This window comes from Rissa tridactyla, chromosome Z (genome assembly GCF_028500815.1).
Source record: "Rissa tridactyla isolate bRisTri1 chromosome Z, bRisTri1.patW.cur.20221130, whole genome shotgun sequence".
NCBI classification, from domain to species: Eukaryota; Metazoa; Chordata; class Aves; order Charadriiformes; family Laridae; genus Rissa; species Rissa tridactyla.
In genome coordinates, this window is record NC_071497.1 from 75,390,406 (window position 1) to 75,408,898 (window position 18,493).

General features: G+C 44.2%; 1 protein-coding gene across 5 annotated transcripts in view; it reads left to right on the forward strand.

The window, feature by feature from the left end:
- The window catches only part of PDZD2 (PDZ domain containing 2), a 147,240-nt gene that overhangs the window by 123,956 nt on the left and 4,791 nt on the right, over positions 1–18,493 (forward strand). For all 5 annotated transcript variants that reach the window (XM_054185692.1, XM_054185690.1, XM_054185691.1 and 2 more), the window contains 7 exons: positions 287–1,077; positions 2,208–2,352; positions 4,586–8,201; positions 8,836–8,953; positions 12,225–12,326; positions 14,747–15,017; positions 16,989–17,123. In XM_054185692.1, coding sequence (XP_054041667.1) covers positions 287–1,077; positions 2,208–2,352; positions 4,586–8,201; positions 8,836–8,953; positions 12,225–12,326; positions 14,747–15,017; positions 16,989–17,123 — 5,178 coding nt within the window. The remainder of the gene's footprint in view (positions 1–286; positions 1,078–2,207; positions 2,353–4,585; positions 8,202–8,835; positions 8,954–12,224; positions 12,327–14,746; positions 15,018–16,988; positions 17,124–18,493) is intronic.

Sequence of the window (18,493 nt, forward strand, 5' to 3'; positions counted from 1 at the left end):
TTTCTTCTTTGGGTCATAGTCATACTTCAGAAATAAACTGAAAATAGAACCAGATGTGCCATGAGCTGATTTCAGGAATTACCCGTAATTTTTAGAGCTATCTGCTGTCCTGCCTGCTGTTTACTGTAGTTAGAGGGAGGACATGATAAAACCGCTTTTGCTTTGTGAGGAGAGGTTAAGCTTCCCCTGCAAACAGAGCCACGTGTACTCTGCTACAGTCAGATAAATGGTATTAAAAGTCATCTATAAATGCGATTAAAGTATAACTTTTTTTCTTTTTTCCTAGCTGCTAGAGAAGCAGGAGTGGCAAAAGCAAATGGTCTGGCTTCTCCAACTAGTGGGAGATCGTCTGGCCTGCACAACAAGCACGTGGAGTCTGTCCGACCTGGCATCCTCAGTGACAGCCCCAAATCTGCCCGCAGCCCCTTTCATCGACAGAGGAGGGTTGTTTTCTATGATGGTGATGTTAGTGATGATGACGAAAGTTCCCACTTGCAAAGAAGCCAGAGGGCCAAGAGCCAGGAGGACGCTGGCATTGTCATTAGAACCTCATCTGCAGAAATCGATGATGAAAGCCAGGACAGCGAGTCACCTAGATATAGTGGCACAGAGACATCTTCCCCTGTCTTCAGCAACTCCGTGGAGTCTGCAGACAGCACGCTGGAGCAAATTGACTCTCCTTTCTTCCCCATCATAGCGTTCGATTACTCAAGTATGCCTGAAGTTCGTCTTGGTAGCCTGAGTTTGAAGGAGCTCCGTGAAGCACAACTTGAATCTAAGAGATCTCCAAAACTTGAGCACAGAGCAGTCACAAGAGTGAAAAGCATGATGAGCACTGAGTGCCGAAGCCTTCAGAGGCACAGGATGGAGGAGCATGGCTCTTACAACAAGCCTGTTGCGAGGATGCTCCCTCACAGCAAGAAGTGCGAAGCACCGGACGGGGCCGGGCAGGGACAGGGTGAAGTAGTCACTCTGGTTCGCAATGAGCACGAGTCATTCGGCCTGGATTTGGAAATCCAGGCCATGCCCTTAAAGGTTGTTGTCACAGGGCTGCGGCCAGGTGGACCAGCAGAAATGGTAATTTTTTAATGTTTAATTGTTGTGATTTGCTTTCACTTTGCAGGGATGATTATTATTAAGCAGGTGATCTGTTGAGAGTAAGCGTAAGGGAGATGTTAGTGTCTGATGGGCAAAATGTCTCGTCCCATATTGTTCTGAAGCTGCTGTTAAATGAAATGTTTCTGGTTCAGAAGTGTAGCCTTGGCTGATTCAAAACCAAGAAAGTCAAGAGGCAGATCTACTGAGGTGGACTCATCCCCACTCGCAGTCAGTTTTGAGAGAATACTATTTTTTGTTTCCTTTCTTTTTACCAGAGGCAAAGACAAAATAAGTAAATCCTATTATTTTTTATGCACATATTCCTGCGTTATACAGATCTGGTACCACGAGACCTTAGGTGCTGGCCAGGTTTGCCAAGCGCCATGGAAGTACCAGTAACATACTGCTCTTCTGCACCTCATATGTGCACACATTAGTGTGGGTACTTGCTTCATGCTGGATGTGGAATTGCTGACCTAGATGCAAAAGTGCAGAAAGAGGAAGGAGGATACCCTGGTGTACAAAGCTGGATGTAGCATTTTTGATCTAGTTAGCGGCCAACAGGGTGAGAGGATATGTCGTAGCAGTTTGAATTGGGCTGTGAGAGCTGGGGATTTGGGTTCCGTTCCTGCCTTTTTCGCTGACTTACTGTGCAGTGTTTAGAAACATACTTAGGCTTTTACCTTAAGAGCTCTGTCCCTGTGGAATTTAGTTGTTTAGGAGAGTCCAGTTGGCCCAATGGGAGGTTGTGACCAGCAATATAATCCGTACATGAAATGCAAAAATGATAGAAAATGTTCCAGTCCTGAAGAAACTAGGACTGACCCATCTCTATTCATTTGAATGAAGAATGCTATGTCCTCCATCCTGATACTGATCTCTCAGAGAACCCAGCAGCTCTTTTGACCTTCCTGTTTCAGAATGATCATTAATTCCTCTCCTGGCAAAAGCACAGTCTGCTCTTTATTTACGTGTTGGCAAACTGACAGCAGTGATACCTGTGCTTTGCAGTGATGTGAAATAGGGAATGTTGCTCCCTGCAATCTTTGCCCTTGTGGCAGGGCTTCTGAGGTGTATTTATAATTTCCTTGGATCTGTCATTGCATCAGGGATCAATGGGCAAGATGGCTGTAGGAGATGAGATTACCACCATCAACAGTATCCCAGTCAGTAAGATGACGTACGAGGAAATCTGCTTGCTTATGCAGTGTCTTCCCACATCCGTAACCCTGGAGATCCAGAAAGCAGCATCAGGTGAGAGAGTAGTTTTGCTTTTGTCCCATTTATTCTAAGTACCAGTGAAGAAAATTCCCTTGGATCAGCTGGGTCTGACTTTCTGCTGCTCCAGCTTCCGACATCGATTCAGAGCAAAAACAGGGGGTACGTTGTGTCTGCATTGGTGAGCCAGGCAAAGCACTTCATCACCAAACCGGGCTTTGGGGTCCGCCCTGTCACCACGATGAGGGGAGCAAACCTGCTCCTGTGTGAAGCATTCAAAGCGCCCACTTATCATATGTCCCTCCTGCCAGCATTTGCAGCGGTCTGAGTCATTTCATGCAGACCTGGAGCTAACTCATCAGTGACCTTGTCCTGACAACTCGTTTTACTGCTCTGCCTATGTTAACCCTTTCTAATAACATCTGTCTCTCTTAAATCTGAAGTTTAAGTAATGTTTTTATAAATGGACAATAAGTTAATAAAAGCCTTTTTCCTTCCTCCCTCCCCTCCCCTCCTCCCCTCCTCCCCTCCTCCTCCCTTCCTCCCTTCCTCCCTTCCTCCCTTCCTCCCTTCCTCCCTTCCTCCCTTCCTTCCTTCCCTCCTTCCCTCCTTCCCTCCTTCCCTCCTTCCCTCCTTCCCTCCTTCCTCCCTTCCTTCTCTCTTTCTCTTTCTTTCTCTCTTTCTTTCTCTCTTTATCTCTTTCCCTTTCGTGTGTCAGAATTCTCTAATGTATAGACAGATGAAACAGAAAACCCAAGAAAACTAGAATCTTATCAAGTGTTTATTTGCATGTTTCTTATAAAAAGTTTTCTGGTTTGAATTGAAATATTTGATACCTCCTTAGCCTCTGCTCAGTGCTGATTTATGCTGTTACAGCAATATATGCTTCCCCACAGACTGTACAAATTAGGTGGTGTGGAAATGAGTGTTTGAAAAAGAAAAGCATACTTTTCAAATTCAGGAAGAACATAATATTTTGCTTCGTTTTAGGTTATGATCTTCTTCATGTACCTATTAATACCTGGGAGCCTAAAGTGCTTCCAGATGCTTCAGTTCCATTTGTTCTTTAAGTAGTTCCTGGCTTGGCAGAGAGTCCCGTTCTTGTTTCCTTAGGTCTCTGTGGCTTTTGCAAACTAATAGCACTGCGGTAGGGGCACATTGGCACTCCTTTATCAGGCAAGTCTTCTGCTTTCCCCCTCCCCGGCCTGCCCTGCTGGCAGAGAAGAGGGTCTCTTCAGTGTGTGACTCAGCACACTGAAGCAGGGCAGCACTTCAAAACTTAACCTGGCTGGTCAGATTACTCTCCTGAGGTATCTTCCCCTTTGTTGACCCCAGGAGGAACCTGCATTTCTTAACATGGGTACCTAAGTGATGTGGATAATCCCACAGGTTTGTGCGAAGATTAGAAAGATGTGCTGGCACGTTTGAATGAGCAGGAAAGGACGATGACTCTGTGAATACACCCCTCCTTCTCCATGCACTTTCTGGGCCTCACCGGGTAATAACACCTCTGGAAGGCAGCTTGAATGGGAATACATGTCCCAGAAGCAGTGTAGAAAGGTGCAAGCAGATGCCTAGGATGAAGTGCTGAAAATTGAAGAGCTGGAGAAATGGGTTAGCTGGAATGTTTTGCAGTGCAGCCGTGACAGGGAGCTCAGTGTGTTGCCCAAGAGTGGGTTAAACATGTATCAGAAGCAAGGAAAGGTCTGTGCCAGAAATCCTGTAAAGCCCATATGCTTAATGCGTGTATAACATCAGCCATGCGTGTCACATTAAACACCTGCAGAAGTGCCAAGAGGATCAGAGTCAAGTTGTTTATGCACAGCTCGTCACTGTGTTATCTGTTCACCTTTGCTCGCTATGCCAGGGCTTTGTGTACTCTCTGCAATCTATTGGAGACATCTTCGATCAAACAAGTAATGAGAAGCTGTACTAATCAGCCTGACTTACTGCATACTGACGCTTAGGTAGTTGTCTGCTTGACTACTGAAAATTTCAAAGATGAGAATTAAACAGATCATGACTACTTACCTTGGATAAGTGGATTGCTCCCTCCTGTGTGCTACTCAAATGCGCAGGGTTATGATTAATTTGAGTTGTTGTAAACATCATTACAGAAGAGGAGGAGTGCAGAGCAAAAGGAAAACATGTAGTCTGACTACATGGGTGTCTATTTTTGTAATAAAACATGGTGTTTTGTATATCACTTCCTATATCTGACAGGGTTTTGCTTCTTTTCTTCTATTTATTTATTTTTATCATAATGCAGCTGTCAGCAGATTTACAAACCTCATCCTGTCTCCAGGGGTAGACAGTCAAAATCAGGCCGATGTCAACAGCATCCTCACAACTGGGGAAGAACCGAGTGCTGGGAAGCGAGAAGGAGCAGGTTTGCAAAATGCCGCTGGCAGCTGTGCGGTGGAGAGGCCAACACTGCCACCTGATGCCACGAGCAAAGACACGCAAAGAGGGACGGCAAAAGGCAGCCGCCCCGAGGACTGCGCTGCCATCCCCATTACTGACATCGATGACTTGCTCAGCCAAATGGGCGCTCCCGAGAGCAGGGCTTCGCGCACCCCGTCGCGAGCGGAAAGCCCCCTCCGAGAAGAGTACACCACCATGTGCTGCTGTGGAACTGATGAAGGCTGTCCCGGTTCTGAGCCACAGCCAGCCAAGGAGGAGCTGCTGGAAAAAACTGTGAATTGTGGAGCTAATGCACAAGGGGTTTTGGGGCTGTCTGTGTTGGACTCCATTAACACAGGCAAACTTTTTACTGTGAATAAAAACTCTTTAAATAACTATTCTAGGAATTTTAGCAGTTTAAATGAGGATGAGTCGCCTGCAGCAAACTCTCCGGAAGGTAAGAGAAGCGACTCATTTCCAAAGTCTATGTATGGAGCTGCGGAGGATTCTCACTCAGACGCAGAGTCTGTCACGGAAACCTTTGATAATGCTAATGAGGTGTTGCTTGGGCCGTGTGCTGCTGCTAACACCCCTGCAGTCTGTACTGTAATGGAATCGGATGAGGAGCAAATTGAAATTTGTTGCATGAACGATGAGCCGCAAAAGTCCGCACAAGAGCAGCATCTCAAATCTGCAACAAGCTCATCCTCTCTGTCCCCGCTGCACCCTTACGATGGCAAAGTTTTGCAAACTGAAGGCTGTGCAATGTGTGGGTCACTGGAGACATGCATCAACAAACTGGGCTTGGAAGATCACCGTGGTCCCACTTCCTGTCCTTCACAGTGTTCAGATGTGTCCTCTGCATCCTTGTGTTCTCCTTCCACAGTTTTCCTGAGAGAAAAAGACGTCCTAAAGAATTCGGTCAGTGTCCCTGAAGTTTACTCTTTCTGTAACAATGGTGCCTTAAGTACAGAAGAACAGATGGGTTTGGGGAACAGTAATGGACATATGAAATGCTGTGAATCCATTGAAGAGGAAGGGTCTCTGCACTGCAAAAAAATAAGCTTTTGCTCTGCTAGAAATGTCAATGGCTTGGAGAACAACTTGCTTGAGAAGGAAGGGCATTGTGATGAGCAGAGATCCAAATCTGGAAGCGAAACAGTGGTTGATGACTGTGATCATGCTGTTAGTTATTGCTTAGTGAAGAAAGAAACCAACAGTTTGTCCAGCTTGTCTAAAACAGAGAGCAGTCACGTGAATGCATCATCATCAAAAGCAATATCACTCAGGTCTCCCTTTCCCACTAGATCTAAAGATCCAAAGGCTAACACAACTTATGACTTGCCAGGGAAAAATGAGAAAATTAACTCTGTGACTTCAGGAAGGACTTCAAATGGAAAAGTCCAAAGCTCAGGCACAAATCACTGCAAAGGAGCTGCAGTACCGCACAGCCCATCCTCACAGAAAAAATCCAGTCAGGAGTCTAAGGGAATGGCACAAAAAAGTATAATGGACACTCTTTTAAATAACCAGAAGACCAAAGCAGGACCAAAGCTAAAAGGGTTCACCATCAAAAGCAAAGCAAAGACAAATTCAGATTCTTCTGGCATTAATCCTACCAAAGTCAGTGGGGCTGATCAGAAAAGGAATTCTGTTTCTCCACAGCAGTCTCCCAAACTCCTGGCGAAGAAAGCACCGTTTTCCCGTAATTCACCTACAAACCCAGATCCTGGCAAGAGCATTTCAGCAGCCTCAAGGACTCTGAAATCAGAGCTAGAGAATAAACCATCTCTGGTCATTTCTGAAGATTCACATCCACCTCTCCTGAATGGCACTGGCAGCTCAATAGCGAGCAGTGAAATGAAATGTGGCTGTGGAGAGCTAACAGACCTGCAGCAGGCATGGGGAAAGCCAAAAGAAAAGCAAGTTTCCATGCAGCCTGCGGTGTGTCAGGGTAAGGGTGTTAAGGTGGATGATTTCAGAGCCAGAGATGGTCACTCCAAAGTCACTTCATCTCCTCATGGGATACCAAAAGTTGAATACGTGAAAGGGAGGTCTGAGAACCCTGGAACAGGCCTGAACACAATGAAGAGCAACTATAGTGCAGATGACCTTAGGCAATTAGATCTGCAAAACGTAGGGCCATCTGCTGGAAGCTCTTCTTCATTGAGGTGCCCCTCAGTTCAACAGGAGCAGCTGGAAGGGCAGGAGATCCAGCGCACTTTCATTGAGGTGAAGCTTTCCTCCTCATCCTCCTCTTCCTCATCCTCCTCTGCCTCTTCCTCACCAGCATCGTTTTTGCAGCTGCCATTGCTGGAGAAAACAGAAGAGGCGAATGCAGAAGTGCCTCGGCTGACTGAGGGAATGGGCACCATGCAGTATTTCTCCAAAGCAGATGCCACCGGCGACAGAAATCTTTACAGCTTGTCAAAACCTGTGACAAGGACTTACTCGATGCCAGCCCAGTTATCGGGTCACTTGAGGGAGGACTGCCATGTTATAGAGGTTCATCCCATGCAAAGCCCCCAGGGCCATGCTGCAGAGGAGAAATACCCCCAGGCGGCAACGGGGATGTTAAAGATGGTCCATCTCAACTTGCCGAATGGCCAAAGCGGGAAGGAGCAGGTGTACACCTCCAAAAGTGCCCAGAGGGTCCATGACACGTCTCCCTCAGCCAGCGACACTAGCTGCCCCGCTGCTGATAAGCTGAGGAGCTTCAGGAGGAATTACTACTACTACGAGCTGAACTGGCCACATGAACCTACCTCATCCTTCTCCGTCAAGCAGAGGATCAAATCCTTTGAAAACCTGGCAAATTTCGACCGGCCTATTGTGAAGGCCATCGATATACACTCGGCCGCGAGGTCCCCCCTTGCCAGGAGGTCATGCGGTGGGATGACGGCTGCTGCCGCCGCCAGCCCTGCTGAGACCCCACGGGCCTTGCGGCGCAGCTTGAGCTCCTACGGCAGCAGCCCGAGCCCGGCCAACGCCATGGCCAAGTCTCTGGCCAGTGCAGAGCCCACGCGTATGGCAGAGGGTGGCAAGGGGGAAGGAAAGCCCCAGAGGAGCGAGGATGGCGGCGCTGGGGCAGACCCGGCCGCGTTTCCCCCCTCAGCCTCACAGGCACGCCGCAGCCGGGGCCTGGGGCGGCCACCGCTCTCCCGCTCCCGACTGCGGGAGCTGAGGGCCCTCAGCATGCCCGACCTGGACAAGCTGTGCGGAGAGGGCTTCTCGGGGCCGCCGCAGCCCACCTGCTTCAAGACGGAGCTGGAGATCACACCCCGCAGAGCCCTTGGCATGTCATCCCGGAGCGACGCAGCCCCGCCATCCCGCTGCGGCCTCGCTGAGGCGGGCGCCGTGGGGATGGCTGCCGGCAGCCCTCGGGACAGCGGCTCGGGGACACCGGGGTCTGCCTCAGATGACGACGCACCCCATGGCAGCTCTCCGGATGGGGAGCGCTCAGGAAACAGCTGGTCCATCAGGTTGGTGTTGGCTTTGATACCGCCATTTCATTTTGACCCCCACAAGCCTCTCCATTGCCCCAGGTCCACCCCAAAGCCCGTTTCAGCTTTGGCCCCAGCCCTCATTCCCCTCTCGATTTGGGGTGCTGTCCTTCACGCTCTTGTGCTGTCTGGGGGCAGCCGTGCTTCAGTACAGCTTGAAACGCTTTATTCTGGCAGGGCCAGGCTCCTTTTCTGTGTCCCCTCTAGCTGTTTTTTGGTCCAGTTTTTGGCCATGTTACTGCCCAGGAGCCGCCGTGGAGGGGAGGCTGTGCAGGGCTTGCTGCCAGCCCAGCCTGCACTGACAAACGAGCTTGTTGTCCTGCCAGAAGTAGTCCTCAGATGTAGCTGTCTCCTTGTTTTTGTTCATGTCTGTTGCTAAAACCATTGGGAAAGGAGGAGGGGAACAGAACGGGGACTGATCTTGAGGGTTATTCGTAAATTGCCTTCTCTGCCCCTTCCCATTCTCCCAGCATACACTGTTTCTTACCTGCTTTGAAGATTTCTGATGAGCTGGCCCTTCCTCATTTACCCTAATGCAACCTACATTGTGTACCCAAAACGTATCTCTACACAGTTTAGAAATAAAGCTCTTTTATATTTTTGTGCATTTTAGCTTGGATCAGCTGCTTGTCTCAAGCCTGGACCAGCAAAAACTGCAGTCTGTTTTGTCAGCAGTAGTACCAAAATGTGATGTTGCTGCTATGCTCCAAGAAGTCAAAGCACAAGTAAAGGTAAAAAACATAAGATAAAAACTAAATTACTGGCGGTATTTTTAAGGGTTTTCTTAATGGCAGATAAAATCTCTTCCAAACAATGTCAGAGCTCCTCCAGTAGTCCTGTGGTAGGTTACAGTTGATGGTCGTTTTTACTAATGCTGGTTTTTGAATGCCTGCTATAAACCCATAATAAATTTGAATGGCTTTTGTATAATAAAGGGTATTGTTTGTCAAGTGCGAAAGCAGTTTTGAGCCACAATAAATAGACCTATTTTAAGTGGAGAAGTATGCCTCCATTTGAGTCATTGTTACAGCTGAGAAACTTCTGGGTTTGCCAATAACTGCACATCAGAATTTAACTTTCCACCAACCATCTGAGTCAGTCTCACTTTCCCCACCGTGCAGGGGAAGCTCTGCTCCTCCCTGTGCCTGGAAGCACCCGGCTTTTGCTAGAAGCTGCAGTCATGCAAATTGAATTTATTCTGTTTAAGGCTGAACTGGCAGACTGTAACATGAGAAAGCGCCTGCTGGAGAGTTTGTAAGAGACTGCTGTGCCCTTTTTGCTCTCTTCTGTGGAAAGTGGTTATTGCATTTAGCTAACCTGCTTCATTATCTAGGTGTTTAAACAAGGCCTCCAAAGTGAAATGATTGCCAGAACATTACTTTCCCATTTGCAGTGTTTGTGTTTGTGTTTTTGGGATACATCCACATCCTTTTTAAATCAGAACAGAAGTTGATAAAATAATGATAGCACTGGAGGAGAAACTGCCATCTGGTCTGCATAACTGCTGGCTGAGCTGCATTTAGAGCGTTCCTGAATCTTACTCACAAAGATTGCTATTTCAAATGTAGAACAGGCTGGGGGGAACAGGACCTCCCCAAAATACCCAGCTTTACCTGCTTCCAGGGACAGTGTAGCTAAAGCTTGCAAGTCCTGAGAGCTTGATGAGCCAAGAGGGTTTGGTAGATCTACTGATAAAATTAGGATTGGATTGTACTTCTGGCCAAAGGTAGGTAGTTAAGTGTTCTTTAAAGTATTTTTATTCTTTAAAGTATTTTTGGAGAGATTGTATATTTATGCCACTTTTCAAAGTCTGAGAACTCAAATATTTATAAAGCTGAATGCTTTTTGGAGTGCACTCCTTGTCTGCATAGTTTCTTATCCATATTTAAGTGCAGTATGGCACGTACGCTGGAAAATTTTATGCTAGTCAAATGCTGGATTTAAATGTACAATAGGACAGTTCTTCATAGTTACGCAATTGCTGAAAGATGAGATGGACTGAGAGCTTCCCTGGGAAGAGTTTGTCATCATCTTTTGCTCTCAACAATGCTGAAATTTACTGCTAGCATCTAATAAGTGTTGCTAAAATAAAAAAAAATATATATGGGCATTGTATTGTTTAAATCTTTTTGACCAATGATCTTTGGCTAACAGGCAAAACAGAGGTGATTAGTGGAGGCCTTGTGTGTCCACTGAGTAGCCAAATAAAGCAATAAGGATTCATAGGCAGGTCTTTGTGCCCCATGGTACACATGGTACATGTGCTGGCTGAGGACAGCATCGAGAGCTGGGGAGGGAAGAATTGCAATGGGAAGTCGAAGTTCAGACTGACCCAGGACGTGTGGCCCTCACAAAACCCTCTAACACCTGAACCTCTGGTATTTTATTTTTATTTTCCTCAATGTAAGCAAATTAAGTTGTGGTAGCAAGGGTTGGAAAGAACATGAGCTCTTAAACAAAAAGGGTTGCTATAGTACTTAAAGGTCAAAGATATGTGTATGTTTCCATTACCCTCACTGTACTTTGAGCTGGCCTAGATTTTAACTGATTTTATTATGTCCAGCCTAACATAAAGGTGTTCTCACTTGGGTACAGATGAGAAGGGTCTTAACATCTACAAAAGACTGTGGACTAAGATGTTCATCCCTGACTACTCCTCTTTCTTTAAGTGCTGATGGATCAGTGATGTGGAGGAGGGTGGCATCGGTTTTTGACATTGGCTCTGTGCATTGCAAGGATACTTCTAATGCAGAAAATCTTCCAGGGCCATAATTTGTCAAAAAAAGAACACAGTGAGGCCAAGAATTTGACTGTTGTTTCACCAAAAAAATTATGATAATCTGTGGTTCCCTGTGCCTTTTGAAACAAAATTAAGAGGCAAACACTTGAGTTAAAATACTGAGTTTAGTGAACTAAATATGGCATTTAATGCTAAATAGATTAAGAGGTTGGTTTCTAATGATGTGCCATTAATTTTAGTGTTGTCAGTTTCTGGAAATTACTGGTGTTGGATGGGATCCTGGGGAAAGGCTGAGAGACCTGCTTTCTACTCGCCTCTTCTGATGCTGTACCCCATAGATAGTTACTATTCCCTTGTTACACCAGATGCTTGCTTATAGTTCCCCTTACACCAGAAAATGTGGTCTCTGTAATGGTGTCTGGTTTTGTCCTCAGAACCATTCGGAAGACAGCACCAGATTTGCTGGATGGGACTACTTCTCTCTCATAGCAAATTCAGTATTTTGGCAGTGGGCCATCACTTCTAAGAAACCAGCTTTACACCTTTGTTCTGTGCCTGGAGCCAAGTTCAGCCCTGTTGCAGACCTGGGCCAGTCCATTTCCTGTGCTGTATGCTCCCATTTCCACAACAGCACAGATTTAGTCCCATTTGGATCACTTGTAACAGGCTCCTTACTTTATCTCCCAAGTGAAACAGTTTTCCTGCTGCCCCATCTAACCTTCCCAAGCTTCAGTTTGTAGCCACTGCTGCATGCAAGATTGTCCAGCGCTGCTGGGAAGAGATTGATGAAACTGCTCTGCATTACATTTTTGTAACTGCCTTTCAAGCAGAAGGCAAAATGGGATAACAAAAGTGTTAGTAATTCCCTGGAAAGTACAGTGCTTTGTCCAGAAAGGTGTATGTGAACGATTGAGTTTTGACTGCAAAATGTCGAGCAATGCAAAGTTGATTACAGCCTGTGAAAATTAGGCTGTCCAAGGTTTAATACCCTTCCACTATCCTAATTTTGACTTTGCTTTCTAGCCTTGGACTGACTGAAGAAACCTTTGCTGTCACCTGAGCTCTCCTATATGGCTTCTACTCGTCTGTAGCATGCACAGAAATGCATTTAATGTCTCAGTTTTAATTCCTTGAGTTGCTTTTTTCACCTGCCATAATCTGAGGGTACTGTTAATTTGTTGTTTGTGCAGGAACTTGGTCTTGATCTTTGGTTTTGTTTTTCTTCTCCTTCACCTTCCCATCCATCTCCATTTTTCTGCTAGAGCAAAGAAGACACATACTTCGTAGTCTTGCACAAAGAAGAAGGAGCTGGCCTGGGATTTAGTGTGGCTGGAGGAACAGATCTGGAACAGAAATCAGTCACAGTAAGTGATGGCTTCAAGTCATTTTTTTGCAAAGCTCACTTTAAAGCAGGCTGGTGATTAGATCAAGTGCTCGTTTATCAAGACTCACTGCAAGTCATTCACAGTCATAAAACAGTGTCTCTCAGAGGCGGCTGCATGCCATCTGCTACTGAAATCTGGGAAGTGTAATTTTTATTATTGGAAATGGATGCCAATTATGTTTTCAGTCTTCAAAAGTCTGTTACTAGATGAGATCAGCTAGATCTAAATCCTGTGCATGTAAATAAAAATCTGCATGCAGCTGCAGCGCATGAAGCCTTTTAAGGGAGGTTTTTGCTTCCAACCCGTGAAAGTGGCCCTTGCTATGCAGCAAAGTGTTTGAAGGTTTTTGGAAATCCTGAGAACTGTTTCAGACCTCAGCAAACATTCTGGATTTCACTTCACAAGTTTGTTTTGGTGTTATTAAGACCTGTTGGTTGTCAGTAAATGAGGGTTGGGTTTTTTTGCGTTGTTTTTTAAAAAAGCCCTGCACAGCATTCTGAACTAAGGATATTGTGTGCCATTAATTGATACTGGTATGTAAAAAGCAATACCAAACAATCAAAACAGTGTTCAAAAAAAGATGCCTGTGGCAGAAAAATCCAAGATAACCAGTGTTCCATGTCACAATTTCTTTGCACAAGGTACACATTTAAATTCTACCCTGAAAGAGAGAGAGCCATTAAGTGCTGAGATTAGAAGTAGGGTATGTCCTCAGTCTTTGAGGCCTGCAGCAGCCCTCGCAGGAATCTTCTGGTTTTTGCTCTTAGACAAGACGAATGTAAGAAAATATATTTTACATTAAGGAGTCGTTGAGCTAGGACATGGTCACAGTGTAGGGAATGGACTCCACTTCTGTCACTACAAAGGTTGTGTTCCCTGTGTCTGGCCCAAACACTCACAGTGTCAGCTGTGAGCAAGGGCAAGGCTTAGCAGTGTCCCACCCTAGAGAGCTCCTCACATAGAGACAAGGGACGCTACCTAAAAATATGGTCTTGAGCTCTCTCAGGCTGAGTAGCTGATGAAGTCTGTCTTCTGAATGCCATTAGCCATGAGATCAAAAGAGCGTCAGCTCCTGTTCTTTCCAGACCCTCTTTGTTCAGTGTGTGTAAAGCATGCTTCTCAGGTGGGGAACATTTTAATGTCCTTGACCTACTGGGATTCTGGGTCCCAGCTGGATTTAGGATTGCCGTTAGGTGCTTAGATGGGCTGTTCTGCCCACACTGGGGTGCAGAACTAGAAATGCCTAGTAAGCTTCAAGGTACTGAGGAGCTGAGCACACGAGGGAAGGCAGTAGATGTTTTGGACATGGCCCCTGTATTCCACTTACCTCTTGCATTTGTTTGTTTATGTCTGTCATTGAGGCTGTTATTCCAACTCTGAACACCTGCTTAGACTGGCTGGAAATTTATTTCCTTGGTTCTGTAGGGTTGTGGCAGGTGCCCATCTCAGCATGGCCCTGCAAAGAGAAGGAACAGGAGCCAAAAGGATTCTTGATTCATTCTTGTTGGTCTGGGTATTAGGAGAAATTCCTGAGAAAATGCCATGCACAATTGTGTCCACAGATTTGCTCCCTTGAACCTTTGCTCAGCAAACCTAGAACTGTGTGCATGGGAAACCATATTCTGGCAGCTAAAATTACAGTGCCTGATAAGCAAGTCTTTAAACATTGGATCTCAACTCTTTTAGTCAGTTCCTGTCTGTAAATTGCACACGTCTAAGGCTCAGCTGCAGTTGCTGGAGTTTACTCAAAGTTTAATCCACTCTCAATAGAGTATTTTTTTTTCTCTAGAAAAAAATGCATTTCAAGCCACTAAATCGTCCCTTTGCATCTATTTGCATGGTATTTGATCAGCCAAGTGGAGATGGACCATTAGATACTTGTACAGCTGCAGTAAGAGCCTTTCTTTGCAGAGATGCTGTGCACTGCTTACAAGTGTGCGTTTGAAAATAGCACAGGATGCATGTCCCAGACAGTGAGAATTTGCCGAGTGGGTGTCACACACTACAGTCCTGTTCTTGATGTTTGCTGTAGCATGGATGTGGATTTAACCTGTGTGTCACTTGGAAGTATGTTAATTAAAGACCTTTGAGGAGTTCAGTGAAAGCATAAGTGATTTGTGACATTACATTCTGTAGCTGGTTTTGGTTGTCTTTGGCTTAGAAATGACCATGCAGTAACAGCATCTTTTCCTCTGCTTTTCCCCTGACTGCAGTTTTTGTCCAGTCACTCAGGCCTTCATATTTGAGGGTGTTCATTGGAGTAAATGTTGCTTGCTTGATATCCAGGCAGTGGGCAATAATTGCAAACTTTGGTAGGGACTCTGTGTTCACCTTGACCTATAAAGCACGATGTATGGTCATGAGGTTAATGTGTCTTTAAGTAAAAATCTTCCTTATAGGTCCACAGAGTGTTTTCAAAGGGAGTGGCGTCTCAAGAAGGGACTATTCATCGAGGAGACCTTGTTCTATCTATCAATGGCAAGTCTCTTGCAAGCTCACTCCATGGGGATGTCCTGAATGCTCTTCATCAGGCAAGACTATACATATACGCTGTCATTGTCATCCAGAAGGAAAAAGACAAAGCAAACAGTTCCTCCAGACTTGAGATATCAGCTACTGGCAGAAAATGTGTGGGGTCTGGAAAGGATGTTTCCATGGAAATAAGAACAGGTATGATCTTTGTCCAAGAACAGTTGGAAGGATTCCCTTGCAGAGCAGACTGAAGGGAAAAATGTCCATGTGTTTTAGATTAAAAGCGTCTGTGCCTTATGTGATTGAAGAGAGCAAATGAAATTACCTTTAAATTTTATTTGTTCTCTTTGGAGCCTAAACAGAGTTTAGGTTGTTTTTTTTTTTTCAGTTTTAAGTATCATAACTAGGCAGAAACTTAGAAGGATGTTTAGGGCCTAATCCAATTTCTGCTAAAGTTAGTGATTCCACATATTCTTCCAATCCAGGATAAACTCCTTTTAACTAGTAACAGTAGTCAGTGCAAGAAAGCAAACAACTAAAAAAGAGAAAAACCACCCCAACCTCAAAGAAAATGCCAAGCCCTGCAGTTTGTTATGCTTAGCAACTGAACTTGCTCTTTGTAATAGCAGATTTCATACTGTTTCTACTAAAAACATAGAAAAAAATTATTTTGATGTTACAGTAAATGGAGCTAGGCCAAATCTAAGGCAGCCATCCCATAGGAAACGAGATAAATGGTTTAAGTGGAAGTGTATCAGTGGAATGGTAAGTTCCTACTTGAGAACAAGACAGCATTTCAGTATGAAGGCTGCACTTGGGGTGTTACAAACAGATCTCTCAATTTTTTTTGTAGCATCAAGACATAAAACCCTTTAGTATCTGTCTGTATGCCGCTGCTTCGGGAGCAAGATATGACCTGCTTCAGTCCTGTACTAGCTGCAGTGTCCCTGGGAGGGGGTGGGCAGTGGCTACAGCTTAGTACTGAGATTTGATGACAGGACTTCCAATACCAGGCATTTAGCTCAGATCACCCCAAAACCTGGATGTGGAGCTGCTACCCATTTTTGATCTGTTGGCCCTAATCACTACTCGTTGGGGTTTTTTTCTGCACCAGTTTTTATTGGTTTATGCTTTCACTGAGTTTTATAGTACAGCTCTGTAATACAGCTTAAAAGAAATAGGAAGCACTCTGTAAATGAATGGATCAGCCTTTCTGGAGTTGCTCCCATGGATATAATATGTGTAATTACTTCAGAATCCTTTCTACCCTAAACTCCCTGCGTCCTGCCCGTTGGCAGATGCAGAATATCTGCTGGCTGCCGGCACTAGGGGGCAACATTATCTCATAAACAACATAGTACTGGGTTATTAAGAACATACTTCCCTCCTGCGAGGCAAAGCACATGTTCAAATGCTTTAGATAACATTTAAAGTTGTTTGAGATAACGGTAGCAATAATTTGTGATAATGCAGACTGCATAATTTTTACATTCACACAGGGCAAAGAGAATCCTGTTTTCCAAAATTGTAGATTTATTTCCTCCTAAGCAAAATTGTATTTTATGTCAGTTACAGTAATATTGCATTCTAAAAATATCTGCTGTGTAGGAGGCAGGATGCATCTACAGGTAATTATGGTTATTTCCATAGATATGAGACCAGAAACAATTATGCACACTAGTGAATGGTTACAGATTTTTCCTTAAGAGGATGGAACATGTTTGTTTAATGTAACATTTCGTTCATTAGTCTTATTTAAAAAGATGTGGCTCATTGAATAAGCAAGTAAGAACAAATGAAAGAAAAGGAAATGCTCTCCACTTGCTATTTTTGTAATTTTTCAGTTATTTTGTTGATGTTTAGAGTCTTTGCTAAGTTTCCTAAGCTTTAATTTTGAAAGAAAAAAAAAAAAAAAAAAGCCTTGGCAGGTTTTGGTTGAATGTGCAAAATGAAAATGTCTCTGTGCCTAAACACATGTTGTACTGTACCCCCTTCACAGCTGCAGTATTACACATTCACTTCTGAGAAACTGGGTGACAACATGTTCTAGTCTAAATATGAACGGAATTCTGCATTGCTTTGTCACTGCAGCAAAAACAAAACCAACCAAACACAACTTGCAATTTACTGTGAACTGCATAACAAGATATTATGTATATTCTGCCACAGATCCAAACCTGGATATGAATGATGTCATCTGCGTTGAATTATTGAAAACCTCTGCTGGCTTGGGATTCAGTCTTGATGGTGGAAAAGCTTCTATTGCTGGAGACAGGCCCTTGCTTGTAAAAAGAATATTTAAAGGTACTACAAGCATGCAGTGGATATTATCCCAGTTTTCCTTTTGTGCATTGTACAGACATTTTAATTCTTCACCTCAATTTTTTTTTTTTGAAGCAAGGGTGATTTTGTGGCCCTCATTTATTACCGCTTACTAGCCAAAGTGGTCAGCAAAAAAAACCTCTCCTGGGAACGGCTAGGGATTGCAACTGCGAGTGCATGTTTGTGGAGCAATCTGGTTTACTAAATACGATGCGGTTCCTTCCTGGACTTGTCCACTTTTCTAGACATCAAATTACAGCAGCTACATCATATGTAGTGGTTTGAGAAGTTCATGCTTTATCCAGTTCTCCTTTCTAAGAGGATAATCAGTGTGGTTCCAAAGCACCATCCTGCATTATACCCAGTTACTGATTTTACTTTTTCATGTCTTTGGGTTTTTTTTAGTTAGATATCAGTATTAGCTTTTGCCAAGAATATGTGATGTTCATATTCAAAACGTGCCACTCTTGGATGCTTTGTTTGTAAGCAGGTAGTTAAACTTATATGAACTGTGTATAGAAAGGAAACCAATCCCACAACTATGCTGTGATTTTAATATGTCTTAATCTGAGTTTGAGTTTAGTGAAAAATATAGGACTTTCTGAAGAAAGCGAAAACTCTCAATGAAGCTGTGGGTGTGCAGCATTTTTACAGGATTACTTTTCAGTAGTTTATTCTCTCACCGAGGAAAAAAATCAAACTGATATTTCCCAAATTGCAGATCAGTTTCTCTGTGTGTGTTTGTTTTTCCCTCTTTAGAAATTGATTCTGAGAGTAAAGAGCATGTTTAATTTTTGAGCTTATTACTTTATATCCTTAGACACGGTCCTTTTCCCTTCCCCTCACCATGATGGCTGATGTTAGGTAAATTATCATTACAGAAAACATACTTTCATCAGCAGTGAAGGATGTGCTTTTCTCTAAGAGCTGTTTTTGTGTCTGCTGTGTTTGTCCTATGTTTGCTACCTGTGTCTGATCTGTTCACCCCTGTTGTCTGGGTTTTGCAGTCTACTGCATTACCTGCTTATTACTGTGTTAAAATTACATGTAAAAATACATCCATGCCACGTAAAACCTTTATGTTTATTTTATCAACCAGGTTTTCTTACAGCTACAGAGATAATGTGCAGCATATTTCATGCACTCATATTGCTTCCTTCAAAAGCAGATATTTTTTTCTGAGAACGAGGATTTATCTTGGTTAAAAAAACATTTTCTGTGAGATGCAGCATGGGGTAGATTTCTAGAGCTGATCTGAACCTAAGTGACTTGTACTGAAATTGCCACTGTTGGACAAATGGTTTATTTGCTGTTCATCACAGTGGAAAGCAAATTTTTGTTGGTTTACTTTC